This window comes from Armigeres subalbatus, chromosome 3 (genome assembly GCF_024139115.2).
Source record: "Armigeres subalbatus isolate Guangzhou_Male chromosome 3, GZ_Asu_2, whole genome shotgun sequence".
Lineage (NCBI taxonomy): Eukaryota > Metazoa > Arthropoda > Insecta > Diptera > Culicidae > Armigeres > Armigeres subalbatus.
The window spans coordinates 188,961,273-188,981,198 of NC_085141.1; the positions used below are offsets into that span (position 1 = coordinate 188,961,273).

General features: G+C 41.7%; 1 protein-coding gene across 2 annotated transcripts in view; it reads left to right on the forward strand.

Moving 5' to 3' along the window:
- The window catches only part of LOC134227569 (zinc finger CCCH domain-containing protein 13), a 227,471-nt gene that overhangs the window by 115,913 nt on the left and 91,632 nt on the right, over positions 1 to 19,926 (forward strand). For both annotated transcript variants that reach the window (XM_062709157.1, XM_062709158.1), the window contains one exon: positions 5,751 to 6,051. In XM_062709157.1, the coding sequence (XP_062565141.1) occupies positions 5,857 to 6,051 (195 nt within the window). In that variant the 5' untranslated portion in view covers positions 5,751 to 5,856. The remainder of the gene's footprint in view (positions 1 to 5,750; positions 6,052 to 19,926) is intronic.

The following is a 19,926-nucleotide window of genomic DNA, read 5'->3' on the forward strand; positions in this document are numbered from 1 at the left end:
CATGCATTTTGGGCCAGTCTACTGCGGCCCCGTGACGTTAGTGTAGATGCTAAAAAATTCATTCTGCTATCATGTACACTACGGTAGCTAAAAATCATCGAGTGGTCGATAAACAACAGCAGCACAGAATGAAATTTTAACGCAAGGTTCGGAGAAACATTTGATTGCTCTTGTTGATTAGAATGGAGCATTGTTGGAAGAATATCGGATTTTTGCAGGATCAGCATTTTATGAAAAGAAAAGGTTTAAAAGTTTGACTTAAAATTTTCTCTCAGGGATGCTATTCATAATTGGAAAGGCGAATTATTGGAAATAAATCGGTTCTTTTCAGAACCACCATCTTACTCAAGAGAAGGTTCAGAAGAGACGAGCTTTCTATGAAGTACAAATCATAATCGCTCGGCGGCGGCAGTATTGTGCCATTGACAGCAGTAGCGCACTGCACGAACGGGTCTCTTTCTCTTTTGATCTTCATGAAAGTTAGATAACAACAAGGCCAGTTTATTATAAATGTCAATTTTGTTTCTTAATTTCTATGTAGTGAGAAAAAGAAAAAGATCGTCCATGCAGTCCCTTGTTCCACAAGTGCTCGTTAGAAAGAAACGCTGAGTAAATTATTCGCTTGGGTCAGTAGCGCTCAGATTTTTTTTTCAAGATGTTGAATATTTCATTTTTGAAAATAAAGTCTTCTTCAAACATAAGCGATTTCATCGCCGCGACTCTATCGCTGGGTTGCTGTCTGCAATTTTTCATTTACGGGGAGGCCTGCGGCCTCTTCCGGGTTCTCTACTAAATATTATCTTCGCTTGACGTTCTTCCGGCATACGAACAACGTGACCAGCCCACCGTAGTCTGCCGTGTTGTATAAGTTTAATAATATCCAGCCCTTTATTCACCTGGTACAATTCGTGATTTGTGCGACGCCGCCAGATACAGTTCTTCTGTTTGCCGCCGAGTATTGTCCGCAGCACCATACGCTCAAACACTCCGAAAGCTATCCGATCAGCCTCCTTTAACGTCCATGTCTCATGGTCTCAAAAGCCGTATAATACAGCGCGACTATTGTTTTCCTTTGCAGACTACGAGACTTAAGCTGGTCCGTAATAAGCCCTGTTTGCAGCTGCAATACGCCTTTTCACCTCGGGGGTAACATCATTATCGCACGTCACTAATGTTCCAAGATACACGAATTCTTCTACCACTTCAAATTTTTCACCATCCAGCACCATTTCGCTACCACCACCACTAATGAACCCACGTTGATTGCCAGCGACCATGTACTTCGTTTGTTGATCGTGAGTCCAATCCTCGCTGTCTCCCTCTTAAAAGCCATAAAAACCTCTTCCACGGCACGGCGATCAACCCCGATATTGATATCGTCCGCAAATCCCAGGAGCATATGCGATCTTGTGATAATGGTACCGCTTCTTTGCAGACCAGCTCTCCTAATCGCTCCCTCGAGCGCTATATTGAACAGTAGATTCGAGAGTGCATCACCCTGCATTAATCCATCTAAGGTAACAAATGACGTCGATATTTCATCCGCAACCGTTACACTTGATTTCGATCCGTCCAACGTTATACGAATCAGCCGGAGTTTCGCCGGAAAACCATGTTCAAGCATAATTTGCCATAATTCATTCCGGTTCACTGAATCGTACGCCGCCTTGAAATCAATAAACAGATGATGTGTCTGCAAGTTGTATTTGTCTCAGGCTAAACATCTGATCTGTTGTTGATCGGCCCTCACGAAAATCTGCTTGGTATTCGCCGACAAAGGACTTTTCAAGCGGTCTCTAGCTGTTGAACAGAATACGGGACATAATTTTGTACGCCGAATTAAGGAAGGTTATACCTCGGTGCTGCGGACAATACTCGGCGGTAAACAGGAGAACGGTATCTGGCGGCGTCGCAATAATCACGAATTGTACCAGGTGTATAAAGGGCTGGATATTATTAACCTTATACAACACGGCAGACTACGGTGGGCTGGTCACGTTGTTCGTATGCCGGAAGAACGTCAAGCGAAGATAATATTTAGTAGAGAACCCGGAAGAGGCCGCAGGCTTTGTGGAATGCCGCGTACACGATGGCTTTTTGCAGTTGAAGAGGACCTGAGGGCGCTCAATGTTCAGGGCGACTGGAAGCGATTGGCCCAGGATCGAGTCCAGTGGAGAAGGATACTCCATTCGGCGTAGGTTCATCGAAGAGCTGTAGCCCATCAAGTATCAAGTAAGTATACCTCGGTAATTGGGCACTCCAGTCTGTGCCTTTTATTAAAGAGAGGGCAAATGAGGCCGTCCAACCAGCTAGCAGGCATTTCCTCGTCTTCCCATATTTTCGACATAATATGGTGCAGAACTTCATAAAGCTGCTCACTGCCATGTTTGAGAAGTTCATCCGGGAGCTGGTCCTTCCCCGCAGCCTTATTGTTTTTCCGCTCTTCAACAGCTTTTTTAACCTCATCTAGTGTAGGTGACTCCACAGCTTGTCCATCGTCGCTAATATTTATTCTGTTCACCGATGCACCGTCACTTCCTCTATTCAGCAAAGTCTCGAAGTGTTGCTTCCACCTGGCAGCCAGTAACAGTAACCTACGTGAAACATGTGTGCTGCTCGGTTGCGTATTCGATCTAACACATTATCTAAAAAATATGGGTGGATTACGAACTGTCTATTGGCTGGTTGGATGGTCTCATATGCCCAATCTATAAGTAAGTGCACTTACTGGAGTGTGCTAATTGAGGAAGGGATCTCCCTTCTGAACTCGGCGTTAAAAACTCGGTTGCGTATTCTGCTTAACAGAGTGAGACCACTTGAGGAGTCCCTAGTCAGCAAATTCTAGGCAGGTGATGGCTTTACATGAAGTATTCGGATTACAGATGAAGTGTCAACCTTGTTTGTGACCTTAGATGGATCGAAGCAGAGTGATGAATTTTCGAATTTATTGTTCATCATTGCACTCGAAAGGAGATCTGGCGTGAAGATAAATGATGCCATCATCACACGGTCGCAATTACTTCTGGGATTTGCGGACGACATCGACCTCATTCGAATCGATTGCATAGCAGTAGTGGAGGCTTTTGTCCCACTGAACCGGGAGACGGCGAGGATAGGCTTAACAATTTACTCTACCAAGGCAAAGTACCTTGATGCGGGTAAAGATAGTGGAAGACCTAGTGGTGTTGGCACTGAGGTAGTGCTTGACGTTTCCCATGAAGTGAAAAGACGTATTGCTGCTGCGAATAGGGCCTTCTACGAATTGCGTAACCAGTTTAGGGCTCATTCACAAATTACATAATGCATCAAGGGGTGGGTGGGTACACAATATTGCGTTACAAAATGTTATGGTTTGTCTATGGGGTGGGTGGGTTTGTTCTGTTCAGTTACGGATAACATTTACGATAATAAAACAATATAAAAAACGAAATTTTTAATTCAATTCAAATTTGACAGTATTGTTATGTACTATGAAGGAAGAGTTCACTAAAAATACCAATTTATCATTTTTGTGAAATTTTAGTAAGATGTTATGCGTCACATATGAGGGTGGGTGGGTATGAAGGAAATGTTACAAACAAGTCATGGAGGGTGGGTGGGGGTTCAAATCTGTGTTTTTTTGCGTTATGTAATTTGTGAATGAGCCCTTAGGTCCCGTAAAATACAGACGGAAACGAAATATCAAGTGTACAATGAAGACAATATAGTGAATCGTATAAAATACGGCAGACTTTAGTGGGCTGGTCACTTAGTGCGAATGCCGGGAAAAATAATAGCGAAAACAATATTAAACAGAGGACCGGATAGAGGCCATCACTACGAACACGCTGTCTGCAGTTCTGCACGCGGTGAAATCGTACCAGGGGACCCTAAACGTTCGGGTAAACTGAAGGAACATCGCCCAAAACCCCTTTACTACCGCTAACCGCAAGTCGAGCACATCTGTATATGGCACATCTGTATATCGGCAGTTCACTCCTACAAAATCCATCATCTGACCAAATCCATCGTTTCCTCGTTGCACAAACATTTAAAATAAATTGGTGAAATTGTACCGAAATCTAAATTTCATAGATTTTTGATAATATAAACCATTGAAGAAATGAAAAAAAAAACAAAAATTATAATATAGGTACCTAACCATTGAACAGCTATGCTTTTGAGATTTCGGTGATATTCACAGACATGTGAAATGAGTGAAAGGTGTTCCTACATAATTAGTGTACGGCCTTCTTTGGACAGTGTCGAGCACATTCCATGTTGTGGATGTAGGTTGATGATGTCATCAAATGTTGTCGATGTTTTATCAAAATAAGAAAAAAAAATACTATGTCTGAAACTCGATTATGCATATGCACAACATGTGATAGATTTAGTTCGGAAAACGTATTGGAGGGTAACCACTCCCTTCGGTGGGGTTCGATCCCACACAAACAACTATTGTAAACAATTGTTTGTTGTTTCAATACATTTAACTATTGAAAATACAATTTCAACAGGTAGTGTTCAAATTTCACTTTTACAGTAAATTCTTACATTTCGGCAATTTCCAACCGCAATGAACTTGCACAGTTTAGCATCTATTATCGAACGATACGTAATTCTATGTTCAATTTGCGGTCGTGTCTGTAATACAACCTTCTACTTTTAAACAAAAAAAAATTAGTCCTTTTTAATGTTTTAAATAATACCGTAAGCAACAATTTTTCGTGAAATAACTTTCACCGCCTGTGGTTTATTATGAATAATTTCTGAGTATCTGTCAAGAATTATGTAAACCTTTTCAATAAGAAATTATGGGTACCGTCCACGCATTTTGCCTTCCCAAAGCATAAGCTGATTTATATTTGTGAAACACATTGAAAAATTGAAAATATTTTTTTCATATAAAATTCAACAGGGGGATGATAAAATCGGGAAATTACTGTACCTTATTTTTTTCTTTTCTTTCCCAAAAGAGGTTGGTTGAAAAAAAATCATCGATAAAAAATGTATCTAGGTACTTCGCCAGGAAATGAAATTTTGATTTTAACAATACGATTCAGACTGATTTTCAACACACAAAGAGATGAAATAGTTATTTAGGCAAAAATCAAAAGAAACATTTAAACGTTAACTGATCGATACAGCTTGTGTTGCATAACACGCGATAAGCAAGCTGCTCAATCGTTTAACTGTCGTAATTTAAGCAGGAGGGCATACCTTACCGAGCTGCCCAATATCACAGCCATCAATTGAGAAATTAGCGTGAAATTACGGCAGATGATCTGGTAAACAAACTTGCGCTTTTTGAAGATCACATCTTTCTCATGGCAATTCACATACCGCATGGCGAAGAAGCGCACATGGGACAGCGCGAGAAGATGTGAATCTACCATTTGACATAGGCGTGTATACATTTTTTGCAAGTTGGAAGACGGTATCGGTGAATGAATCGGTCGAAAAAATATGAATGAGAAATATTTACACTGTTAGATTTGTATGCATTATGTAAGCATTTAACCATCTAAAGTTAAAGTCACTGTATTCGCTTTCCTATCTTACCACATATTCCTTAGTCACGCCGCTGCTGTACGCGCTATCCGATCGATCGATTCCATTTTTCAGCGGAATGACAGTACTGACATAGTTATGCAATAAACATAGATGATGAGAAAAAAATAACAACGCTAATGAAAATTATCGCCTGTGTGTGAGGTCTAATTGTTAATTAATATTCGATTTTTCTTTTCTATCAATTCCACTTTCAGATAATGTGATTCTCATCATTTACCCCGCCTGGATCGACGACGACTGGTGAGCTGGAATTCACCGCGGTAGATCACAAGTTTGGTCTATGAGTGCACACCAGGCGCAATGGCACTGCGATTGCGCAAGGATGTCCAAAAAGCATCCTATTATGTGTGGTTTCTCGGAGCACAGGAAGCGAAAGGCCTGCGAGGATCCCGGGTTCTTTTGCCGGTGATTCCTCGGCTCATCGAGAAATCCAAAGAACATGAACCACTGAAAGTTACGCTCCAAGTGTCGCATAAGGGGCTGAAAATCATTCAAGTAAGTATATGTAAGACGGTTAGGAAGGTACTAAATCAACACAATTTTTTATTAATTTTATTTTCGTGGTTTTTCTATAAGAATCAATACAATTTGAGTGCTTCATTGTTATATATTGTGCAATTCTCTATGAATTCGAAGGTCGATTTATTCTTGTATTTTATTATTTGCTTGAAATTTTGCATATGAATTCTTTACGGCAGGAAGAAAAAAGACAATTTTTATCATTGCTTCGTAATTTCCATAGTTTTAGAAGAACCCAATAAAAACGAACAGTGGGTAATGTCTGTGACATAACCGCTAAGTGGACGTAGGACTTGACCTGACCATGCCTTTAAGATACATAATATGTCCAAATTTCTCACATAAACTATTTTGGATAAATAATCGGCGTTGCATACCATTCCTTGGCAAAATCTTCTCATCAACCGACACAGAAATCAAATCTACCTCGAACAAGAATCATCAAAAACAATTCAGGAAGTATCTGTCCGGTCACGGAATATTAGCCTCGACAGTGTCAACCTTCCCACTGAAGGACTGCCTGAAATAAGCCACAAGTTGGCCCAGCAGGGGATGTAGGGCCTCCTAATCCGTGCGATAGCCACTGAAGGAGAACATTATTTTTAACTCTTAGGGCCGTTTTCTTCACCTCCGTTTAACTCGTAACCGGTGCTTACCCATACGTTTAAACCAGGTTTAAGCACTAAGCGGAGGTGAAGAAATTGACCCTTAGAGCCTTGAAAAAGGCCGTTTGCTTCGGTTAAGTCCAAAAAGTAAGAAAACGATCTTTTCAAATAAGCGCGAATTTCTAGTGGTGGTATAAAAAAGACTGAATGCTCTGCGAGCGAATGCACTTTTCTTTTATACCTTATTTTGAATCTTCTCTGCTTCCCAATTGGTGGGCCAATCAGCCAGTGTCTTGTATCCCGCTTCTTTGTCAGCCAAAGCGTCATCATCATCAACGCGTTCGAGAAGGGCTTCTTCTTTTTTACGCTTGTTGCTCGCTCCTGGCGTCTATTTCCTAACGGGACTTTTCGCTTGATACAGGCCAATAAGCCGGGCAAGCGAGCTTAGAATTGCAGTTCAGGTGAGAAGTACGTGTTCTTTTCTGAGACAACATTGTTAGTAGTAGATGGAAGGAAACACCCGGACATGGGATTTCGGGTGATAAGATTTTGAATTGGTAACATGGGACGATCATTCAGTCACGTTCGCTTTGTGTGCGGTCAGTATCAAACAATGTTTATCTAGATATTTCTTGATCAATGCCAAAAAATCCAACATTTGATGAAAAATCGATTGATAGTTTATCAATGTTTGAGCTGTTATCGGTGTTTTTTTTAATCCAAATATCCAAATTATATTATTTATGAAAATCACGCATAAAACTTTATCACTAGAATATTGGATTTGGCACCCAAGTACAATTTCTATCCCGAAGGGTATTGAAAGCTTTGATATTGGTCTCTATTATTGGCTCTCTGAAGAACCGTTTGTTTTTTGGACATACATGCTGCATCATGTGGCTTTTCTTCAGCCTGTCTCGGCTCATCGCCGATGCCGGCCGGCCTCGGCTCGACTCTGCTGCTGCTGCCGGTATCTGCTCAACATTGCTGCTTTGTCGGGTCTGTAGGGTGGATTGCTGCTGTACTGGCTAGGTTTCGGCTGATGATGGTGGCTTCGATGGTGTCGAGCCGAAAAAGCGGTCGGTGCAGACTTCATTCCCTGCTAAAAGTTTTTGAAAAAAAGTGCTGTTCAATCGATGATGCGGTTGCTTCGCTTGTCCCGGTCAGAGTGAAAGGAATGGCTTCTCGGCAGACCCAGCGGCTGCTCATTTGCTGGTGTCTGCACCAATGAGAACGTGGTAATGGAATGATGCAAGAAATATGCGGTACCCATACCGTGGATAATCAAAATTCGGACACACTCAAACTTCGGACGCTTCAATTCGTATGGGAAATTTTCTGAAATATTTCATCGAAATGTTTCGTCAAGCTGGATCGGAAAGGATAATAGTTTTCGCTTGTTTAGTATAGTTACATTTTAATAAGTCATGTTAAATCAATGCGACGAAATGTTTAGAAGGCGGTCTGAGCTGTGTAGTGAAAATTGTTTTCAATTATTCTTCCCGGTACTGTGTAATCAGGTATCCGAAGTTTGAATCTTTGTGTCCGAAATATGAATCCAGCCCCGCTGGTGTCCGAGGTTTGAATCAAACAGAAGCCGGACATTTTCATAAATTGCAAACATTCTTCGCAAAATTTTGCACATATTAAATACGTAGTTCAAAGATGAATACTGTACTTTGTGGTTGCAATGGTGGTTTAAACGGTGTGATTAAAAATGTCAGTTAACAGGATGATTGTATTTCAGAAAGTTCTTAAGCGTCCGAAGTTTGAGTTTGCACGGTATTTATAGGTTCCCTTTATCTCAATGTTTTTCATTGAAAACAGTTTCATGCCTATTGGAACAAGTTTTTCGGGTCTTATCAAGCATGGACATGAAAGGCATACTTGAAATCTGTCGAGTGAGGGGCTTACCGCAGAAATTCGTCCTTTGAGACGAACGCTATTAACGTTCAAAATCTTTTAACACAGCGTAACGCGGTCGATTTGAATATTTTGGAATGACACCCGGTATAGTAAAGAGAGACGTAAGTCCTACGTCAAAAATTCAACGAAATTTTTCAAAAATTATAACTCAGAATCAGCTTGTAGGATTGTTTTGCTGTCTTTAGCGGTAGTAGATAATTGGGACTATAGATAGTAAAATCTATAGTTGAGCGAAAGCATGGCTGTGTCGGTTTTTTGACCGTGCACATGCGCATATGACGTCACAGCCCCCCTTAAAATTTTCGTTGAAATCGTGACGTTATGCTCGTTTGGAGACACGTTTGACAGTTCGTTTGAAGACACTGAATTTATCTTCGCTCATCTATATATTCCACTATCTATAATTGGGACTGTGTTAAAAATAAACTACGCGAAAGATTTACTTTTCTTATAATTTATTATTATTAATATCATTATTAATGAGGTTTCCGACCCTGGACCGGTTCGCCTCGTTTTCTTATAATTTGAAAATAAAACTCAAAAATCTATTATTTTGAAAATAAGAATTCATCGAATTTTATTTTTTATTTTTTTGATATGTTGAGAGCAACATTTGAAAAAGGACGTAACATGCAATCATGTAGGAAAAACATGCAATCAGTCCAGTTCTTCATCTATATACACAGCTTTATATATAGTTGAATTGCTATTTCTCAATATGTAGAAAAGATTCATATTTTAAATATTAAGTTAATTTCTCAAAAAATGTTGGAATATTGTTTTAAAAACTTCTTCAACTTGATTTTCTGAAAGTTCAAAAAAATTTCTAATGAAAAGGATACACAGTGTTTTTAAGTGCTTCTATTTCCGAGTTGCCTATCAGTTGAAAGTAGGGTATCGTGCTGCTTTACCTTAAGTGACAATTTTCCTTAACCAGCGGGCTTCAAAACTGCCCCTTCTCGAATCATTCCACTAACTCCGTCAATAAGCCTAAAATGATTTCGGTTCTACAGTGGAACTACCAATGTATTCTTCCAAAATTAGTTAACATTTTTAGTTAATAAATTACAATGCGATGCTTTTGTGCTATGTAAGACATGGCCAACTTCAAATGTGAACCTTTTTGTTCACGATTTTACATCATTTGCCGAATGTTTGGCACATCAATTTGAAGGGGTACTTTTAGGGATCAAAAATCATCACTCCTTCCCTTCCGCATCGTTGTATATTTTTCAATGTATATTTTTTAAATCTTGCGTTCATTTGGGAGGCTCATTTTTCATTTGGCGTTGCGGAGCCGAATTCTTTTGCTTTTTTTGTTTTGCAGATCTTTTTATAGTTTTTGTAATTCATCTTGCAACTAGAGTTTGTTTTGGTACCCAACTGACTCGAGATTAGGGATAACAAATACACAATATGAAAAACAGGGGTTCTAGGGTTCTAAAACTATTGATTGCGATGTTGTTGACTTGTTTTGATGGTGGATTTTGGCATTGATCTGTAACGGAAGATAAAAAATAAACGAAAACATAAGACAAAGAAATTTTGACAAGAATTGCAGAGAGACAGAGGACACACAAAGAATCAAATTCTAATATCAATATTTTTCAAATACAGATAGAAAAGGCTCATATACTCTAAATCGAGGCCCGCCAACACTTCCCTAACGGTTTTTTTCGGACCCGGACAGTTCTAATCTACTCAGATCTGGTTACACTATGCTCGACGTACCCCAACACTACATGCTCGATATCCTGATAGTCGCCGCAGACACAAAGATTGCTTTCCGAAAGTCCAATCCGAAACGTATGTGCATTTAGCGAGTAGCGATTAGACATTAGTCGACACATGGTTCGAATGAAATCAAGTCCTACATTCAACCTTTTGAACCATCGTCTCTTCGATACCTGCGGGAGAAAAAAATGCAGCCATCTACCCATATTTCCATTTTTCCATTTTTGTAGCCAACTAATCAAGGTCTCCTGACGAATAATTGCGAAAAATTTAACAAAATCGCCTTCCATAGCGCCTACCTTAGCCAGCGAGTCCGCTTTCTCATTTACTAGAATAGAGCAATGAGAGGGGAATCATCCCAAGTAACATTTTATGTTTTATAACGCTCTTGAAAACCATAATTCCCTCTACGAGAGAGTTATCAAACCAGTCTTCTTATTCTTCTTAGTGGCATTACATCCCCACACTGGGACAAAGCCGCCTCGCAGCTTAGTGTTCATTAAGCACTTCCACAGTTATAAACTTCTAAAAAAGCGAGTTACGATGTTCGGTGCTGCAAGGACACGCAGCTAACCTCGAGGGTGCGTTGTGCACTGGCCCCCCTTTGAAGCATTACTTTCTGGTTGTACCGAAGGGACTATGGGCTTGGCGGCAATGGAAACGGTTTAGTGGGTCGGGGATGTAGTCCTGCCTCCCTCGGTGATCCCCAACCCCGCACTTCCTGGTCAACCCAGGATGTCTGTTGAGCAGATTCCCCCTCCATTGTTTAGGAAGAAAAAAAAAACAGTTATAAACTGCGAGGTTTCTAAGATAAGTTACTATTTTTGCATTTGTATATCATGAGGCTAACACGATGCTACTTTTATGCTTCCCTGGGCGAGACAATTTCCAATCCGAAAATTGCCTCGACCGGCACCGGGAATCGAACCCGCCACCCTCAGCATGGCCTTGCTTTGTAGCCGCGCATCTTACCGCACGGCTAAGGAATTTATAAAACCAATATAAAACCAAAATGTTACTAGGGATGCCATGGTGATGGAGTAGGAGAGTTTCTATAAAGCAGTCAATGCTTTCCGTATCCATCTTAGAAGATACGCTGAGTGCTTAACCTGCTTCATCAACCAAACAGTCTCCAGAGAACTTAGACTGTCGTTGAAGACGAAGAAGTGCACGGCAGGAAGTGTTGCAATATACTCCAAGGCGTAGTATATAGCTGCTAGATCAGCAATGTATACTGAGCATGTTTTCTGCAATTTGAAAGAGACGCTATGCAAATATTTGTACACACCGAAAGCAGTGGAATCCTCGAATTTTATCCATCTGTGTAAAAACTTCTGTCCACGCTAGTATGCTCATAATTGATGCCAAATATTCCTTGTAATACCATCGAACAATGGAAGTCGGATATTTCATGAATCTGGGGGAAACGAAGAAGTTATCACGATGGTTGTATGACATTCGCCAGAAAGTCATTTGCCAGAAGGCTTTTTGTCAGAAAAAAATGGCCAGAATGGACCATTCCCCAGAAAGCCGTTTGCCAGAATGCACCATTTACCAGAAAGTTATTCGCCAGAATGTACCATGCACGCGTAATAATTCATAACGCCATGAACTTTTGGCATAACAGTGAACAGCGTCAAAAGGGAGGATCATTCAACATAAGGGACATTTTTCATAATTTTTCTTGATGTTGTTTTTAGTTGTTTTGTAGTGAGGAATTTGACACTGCACGGTCGATAATATAATTGAAAAGACCTAATTTTTTCGAAGAAAGCATACATAAGCCGGGTATAGCCACTTATCCAGACCAAGGCAATGGTGGATCCCTTCTTAAAAATAGGCGCTTTCCGGATTAAGATATTGGTGGATGTGACTCCTTTAAAAGCAGGTGCTAGCCCGGATAAACGCCATAGGGGATGTAATTTTTTCTTTAAAAATAAGCGATCGCCCGGATTAAGGCAATGGTGGGTGTTATCCCTTCTTTAAAAATAGACATTTGCCATATCTTCTTTAAAAGCAGACGCTTGCCCGGATTAAGGCAGTGGTGGATGTGATCCCTTTTTTAAAAGTAGGCGCTTTTACGGATTAAGGCAATGGTGGATATAATTCCTTCTGTAATCAAGTGGAGTTAATCCTTTTTTAAATTGGCGTTTGCCAGGATTACAGCAATAGTGGATATGATCGCCTTCTTAAAAATAAGGCGCTTTTCCGGATTAAGGCAATGGTGTATGTAATTCCTTCTTTAAAAGTAAGCGCTTGCCCGGATTAAAGCAATAGTGAATGTGATCCCTTCTTTAAATAGACGTTTTCAGACCAGTTAGTCTTAACAATATTTTATCACAAGTATATCAATATGTGTTACAAATAACAATACTTTTAATAATTTTTTTTATAAATTCTCTGTCAAAGATGGAGGAAAGAAAATTTCATGATCGTCATAACATGATCATAACATAATGTGTCCAAACGAAGGTACCACCTTAGTACAACTTGAACCTATGTTCAAAGTTGAAGCAGCTGGACAAAGTTAATTGCTTACATTATGGAAAATCATAATCTTTTTAATAACATCATAACAATCATAACATTTTTATTTATTTATTTTCAGAGTAAGGCCGGAGTGGCCTGTGCTGCACATAAAGGTCTTCTCCATTCAGCTCGGTCCATGTCTGCACTTCGCCAACCACGCAGTCTGCGGAGGGTTCGCAAATCGTCCTCCACCTGATCGATCCACCTTGCCCGCTGTGCACCTCGCCTTCTTGTTCCCGTCGGAACCGTCGTCTCGTCGGAACCGCCATTTTCACCGGATTACTGTCCGACATTCTGGATACGTGCCCGGCCCACCGCAGTCTTCCGATTTTCGCGGTGTGAACGATGGATGGTTCTCCCAACAGCTGATGCAACTCGTGGTTCATTCGCCTCCTCCACGTACCGTCCGCCATCTGCACCCCACCATAGATGGTACGCAACACTTTCATTTCAAAAACTCCCAGTGCGCGTTGGTCCTCCACGAGCATCGTCCAGGTCTCGTGTCCGTAGAGAACTACCGGTCTGATAAGCGTTTAGTAGATAGTCAGTTTGGTACGGCGGCGAACTCTATTCGATCGGAGCGTCTTACGGAGTCCGAAGTACGTACGATTTCCAGCCACTATGCGCCTCCGAATTTCTCTGCTGGTATCGTTATCGGCGGTCACCAGTGAGCCCAAGTACACGAATTCTTCAACCACCTCGATTTCGTCACCACCGATAGAAACTCGTGGTGGGTGGCTTACATTGACCTCTCTTGAGCCTCTTCCTATCATGTACTTCGTCTTCGACGTGTTGATGACTAGTCCAATCCGTTTAGCTTCGCTTTTCAGTCTGATTTAGGCTTCCTCCATCCTCTCAAAGTTACGTGCCATGATATCAATGTCGTCGGCGAAACCAAATAACTGGACGGATTTCGTGAAAATCGTACCACTCGTGTCAATCCCTGCCCACTTCCTCCAAAGCGATGTTGAATAGCAGACACGAAAGAGCATCACCTTGCCGTAACCCTCTACGCGTTTCGAAGGGACTCGAGAATGCCCCTGAAACTCGAACTACGCACATCACCCGGTCCATCGTCGCATTGATCAACCGTATCAGTTTATCCGGAAATCCGTTTTCGTGCATTAGCTGCCATAGCTGGTCCCGATCGATTGTATCATATGCGGCTTTGAAGTCGATAAATAGATGATGTGTGGGCACGTTGTATTCGTGGCATTTCTGCAATACCTGACGTATGGCGAACACCTGGTCTGTGGTAGAGCGTTCACCCATAAAACCCGCCTGGTACTGCCCCACGAACTCTCTTGCAATTGGTGTTAGTCGGCGGCATTGTTGTTTTTCAGCCGGCCGATCTCCTCCTGGATTTCCTGGAGATTCGGAGCCGGAAGTCTCATGTCCTGCGCGCGTGCTCCTAGGTTCATTACCATACTGCCACCGTTGTCTGCCATATCGCCATTCAGGTGCTCTTCGTAGTGCTGCCGCCACCTTTGGATCACCTCACGCTTGTTTGTAAGAAGGTTCCCGTTTATGTCCTTACACATATCAGGCTGTGGCACGTGGCCCTTACGTGAACGGTTCAACTTCTCATAGAACTTTCGTGCGTTATTAGCGCGGTACAGTTCCTCCGTCTCTTCACGGTCTCGATCTTCCTGCTGGCGCTTTTTCCTCCGGAAAATCAAATTTTGTCTATTCCGCGCCCATTTGTATCGTGCCTCGTTCGCCCTCGTGCGGTGTTGCAGCAATCTCGCCCATGCTGCATTCTTCTCCTCAACTAACTGCTCACATTCGCCGTCATACCAGTCGTTTCTCTGATCCGGAGCCACCGTGCCACCGTGCAGCGGTTGCGGTGCTTCCAATGGCGGATAGAATATCTCTCCAGCCATCTTCAAGAGATGCTGCGCCTAGCTGCTCTTCCATTGGGAGTGCCACTTCCAGCTGCTGCGCGTAGTCTTGGGCTGGTCTACCGTCTTGTAGCCGCCCAATGTTTAGCCGCGGCGGACGACTCCGACGCGTGTTGATCACCGTCGAGAGTTTTGAGCGCAGACATACTGCAACTAGGTAGTGGTCGGATTCAATATTCGCACTGCGGTAAGTGCGTACGTTCGTGATGTCGGAGAAGAATTTGCCGTCGATTAGAACGTGGTCGATTTGGTTTTCCGTTACTTGATTAGGTGATGTGGCCTTGTGGATATTCTTGCGGGGGAAGAAAGTGCTTCGGACTACCATTCCGCGGGAGGCTGCAAAGTTTATGCATCGTTGGCCGTTGTCGTTCGATACGGTATGCAGACTATCCGGTCCGATGACCGGTCTATACATTTCCTCCCTTCCTACCTGAGCGTTCATGTCACCGATGACGATTTTGACGTCCCGCAGTGGGCATCCATCGTATGTCTGCTCCAGCTGCGCATAGAACGCTTCTTTCTCGTCGTCGGATCTCCCTTCGTGTGGGCAGTGCACGTTGATGATGCTATAGTTGAAGAAACGGCCTTTTATCCTCAGCTTGCACATCCTTGCGTTGATTGGCTGCAACCCAATAACGCGCTGGCGCATCTTTTCCAGCACTATGAAGCCGGTTCCCAGCTCGTTGGTGGTGCCACAGCTTTGGTAGAAGGTAGCCGCTCGATGCCCGCTTTTCCACACTTTCTGTCCTGTCCAGCAGATTTCCTGCAGCGCTACGACATCGAAGTTGCGGGGATGTAATTCATCGTGGATTATCCTGTCGCAACCTGCGAAGCCTAGCGACTTGCAGTTCCATGTTCCAAGCTTCCAATCGTGATCCTTTATTCGTCGCCTAGGTCGTTGCCGATTGTATCGAGTCGTATTATCTTCTATGTCGTTCGTAATAGTTGTTTTTAAAGGCGGCTTATTGGGCCTGCGCAAACCTCCTGTTTCGTCGGAGGGCCGTCGTGTCAGGGCTTTTTAGCGTCCCACCTAACACCAGGACTTGGGCTTGTGCGCTTTGAGCGGAGCCTACTTGCGGATTCATGCAGCTTTTTGTAGAGGTTTAACAGGGCCCACTGTCAAACCCCACCACATCCTAGGCAGGCGCCACAACTCGCAGATGGCCTGGGGAGGGATCGTCAAGCCCTTGGACATAGTCCCTGCTGCCCCGAATTTATGTAACTTACGAACTTATGTGTTTATGTAACATATCGAGTTATATTTTTGTTCAAATTATAACATATTTAGTAATATTTTTGTTAAAACTAGAAGAGATTTTGTTACAATTTTTGTTATTTTAATTACTATTGGTACATGTTTTATAACAACCGCTGTCATAAAAGACTGCTGTGACAGAATAACAAGTTCTGATATAAATCTGTTACTATCTACTGGTCGGGTTGCCAGAATTAAAGCAATGGCGGGTATGATCCCTTCTTTGAAAGAAGGCGCTTGTCAGTATTAAGGCAGTGGTGGCTGTGATCTCTTCTTTAAAAGTAGGCTTTTGCCGGGATTATTGTAATGGTGAATATGATCCATTTCTTTAAAGAAGGCGCTTGCTCCGATTAAGACAAGGGTAGATGTTATTCTTTCTAGAATATGGAAAAGCCCGTATTTGAATATGGCAATTGTGGATATGATTCCTTCTTAAGAAGTAGACATTTTGCCTAGACTAGAAGATATTACTTCTCAAATGAAAGTAAATAGCTGTCTAGCATGACTTTAAGTGATATTATCCAACCGTAGATATGATTCAATTTTTGAAATGAAGTCTGCGTCTGGAATGTGGCGTAGAAATATGATATCCATTCGTAAACAGTTTGTTTTGTACTAGACAAATATGAATGTATTTTTTTGATAAAATTGACAATTGTCTAATATCTTAAATAATACCTTTTATGGAAATTTTTTATGCCAAAAATTCCTTCATCAGTAAATAATGCCAAATCCAAAATAGACTTCTTTATAAAATTCTTTTTGACGTCTTACGGGAAAATATTGGGGGGTCGTTCTGCAGAATCAAATTTGAGACCGTCACGAAAAGTGGTCAGGAAGTATGAGCTAATAACTCAGCCATCTTCCAACCGATTTTGATTATTTTTGTATCAATCGATCGACAAACTCTTTAAGATTTTGCACAACTATTAGAAATAGTTTAATAAAAGCACTAAACTATTGAAAAATTGAATTTCGTCAAACGCTGTTGAAAACTTGTTATACACAGTTGTGTATATCGGCTATTAATCATCTGGCGCGTGAATTGATGAATGGTAAGAATCAAATTAGAAAAATGATTTAAGCAAGAAACCTATAATTACTGTTCTGAGTCACTAAACTCTGATATGAAATTCTACGTTGATTTTGCGGTCGTGTCTCTGATACAACCTTCTACTTTTTTTTATTCGTTAGCCACCAATAGCCACCAATAATCGTAATTTCCAGTTTTACTATTTCTGGGGAATGGTACATTCTGGCAAATTACATTCCGGCATATGGTCTATTCTGGGCTTCTGACAAAAATTATTCTGGCAAATTGATTCTGGCAAATGGTTTTCTGACAAATGTCATACAATCATCACGATTGGTGTTAACCGAAGAGGGTGATACCTCCAATGGCATGCGCCGGTAATACACATTCGAAAAACGGGTTTGAGGGTTACGTTCAAGCAGCTTCTCGAATTTCTCAATAACCAATGGGTTGAGTGTCGCACAACGAATGAGGAAACGCAGCGATAATTCCACGAAACGATCGACCAGATGAAGTACTCCCGCAGGTATTCTAAACTCATCGTATGAAAAAAAGAATGAGTTCATACAACCTTAGCGTGCAATTGTCCATGAAATATTCGTCAATATCCTTAATATAGAAATTGTAAAAAAGCCTAAACATGATCCCTGGGGGAAACCTATGTAGCAAATAGTTATTCAAAATTGGCGAAAATCCACTCGCGGGAAGTTTGTCGGAGAAAACATCGATTTAAACTGGCTTAAAAGTCTTAAAAGTGAATTGACTTACTGAAGTAAGCAACGCAAGACAGTCATTTGTTCCTTTGCCTCTCCAGAAACCAAATTGTGTATCTGACAACAAACCATTAGACTCAACCCATTCGTCGAGCAGAGCATCGTCTCCAACAGCTTCCGAAGACACGCTAGTATCGTGATAGGACGATACGAATTAAAATTAAACGCTGGTTATACGGGGTTTTGAATCACGCGACAGACCCTGAACGAAGCGTCTCTAGTAACCGCTTTTCTTCGCCTTGACCAGCTTCTTGATAGCGATATAACGCTTATGAAGTACGACTGAATCATGTTTTTGAAAATCCTTAAACGCTGTGGATTTCTCGCGATCGAGCTGTGTACACTCGTCATCCCACCACGGACTGGATGGCTTCCTACGGACCGAAACTCCTGGCACCGACCGGCGTTGTGCCTGGAGAGCGCTGTTAAGAATCAATTAGAACCAAAACTGGTACTATTCCCGCGGTGGAAGTACATCTACCGACAACAATTGCCTCATCATATTTGCCCCAGTCTATGTGCTTCGTGAGGTCATGTCCCAAGTAGCACACTTGAATGACATGTGGTTATAGCAACTTACTTGGGATGCGATGTCGGCTGTACGAGACTGGTATGTTCCATTGGAGATTGATATTTAGAGTAAGATATCGAAGCGATACTGAGGTCTTTTCCTTGGATAGTCACCTGACATGCAATGGCTTCGGTGCCTAACATCGGGCAAGATCGACTCTATGAGTGCTGTTTTCTGGTCCCCAACAGAATCCCTCGCTGTATGTCTGTTCTGCACGATCTCGTCGAATTATTTTAAATTCTGAAAAATGTAAGCTGTTTCACACAAAGCAAAAACATCGCATTATAATTTGTTAACTAAAAATTTGAAAATATCTAATTTGTGAAGAATATTCCAACAGTTCCATTGTAGAACTGAAATCGTATTAACCGTATTGACCTTGTTAGCAATCGAAGGATACGATTGTTTGAAGAAGGGGCATTTTGGAGGTGAGCTACTTCAGAAGAAGTTTCAAAAGAGAGAGAACTCATTTGACCATGTTTTTCACATGATCCGAAACGTTGGAGAAGTTCAGGATAAAATCCACGATGCCAGCAAACGTGAACATTTGAGCGCTCTGGGATTGCTCTCGATGGCCAGCAGCTGAGGGAGAATTTGAAAAACTAGGAACATCAGGGATAAACTAGGAACTAGGAATATTAAAAGATAATGCCCCCGGAAGAGGCGGAAAGCCCAGTTCTTCCTGGAGAAAGACGCTAGGAGCTGAACGTTTCAGAACACTTCCACCTACCTTCGATTTTGCCATCTCGACTTGGAGAACACTGCGTGGCAGCCCAAACAGCACGCGCAACATCTTTCAAATAGGTGTTTGTTCCTAATAAATTGCATTGAAGACACTGGCAATACATCGAGTCATATTAAAGCCACTTCCCATTTTCAGAAAAGTAGCCGTTTAAGTGGCGTCGCAATATTCTACCCATCTGACTTCTTGGGTAATTTAAAATTCGATGTGTTTCATATCAGGAACAAAACAGATAAGTTGCAGAATCAATAACACTTCGGTTCATTGCTGTTACGACAATGTTTCTGATAGGTATGTAGCAAAACACTTTGAGCTCAGCTGAGCAGTATTTTATTTTTGACAGTTCCCTGCATGTTCCGTATGAGGTACAATGAAGTTACAAATAACTTTGTTGTTTATGTAGTGCACTTGTAGCAGAATCTACAACAAGAATTTTTGGTCTGATGGTTATAGTAGAAGGTTGCAAATCTCAAGGTCCATGGGTCGATTCCCGGTTGGTTTTTGTGTTTTTATTTTCATTGTAGTTGCAAGATGTTGCAAATAGGCTCCACCTCTTGCGCTGTTTGTGTCACAAAGGAGTTCTAAATACGACGCGTTGTGCATAAGTCAGACCTTTAGTAAGTCACACCACAGTTGTTGTTACTCACTGAGAAACAAGAGGTGTTGCTTGGGAGTTTTCGAGGTTTTTTTCGAGGGTCTCTGGCTCTGCTTTCTTCGATTCCTCGATGTCCCTTTGAAAACAAAGGACACCCCTTCGTCAATTTCAGTTAACTGGCAGAGAT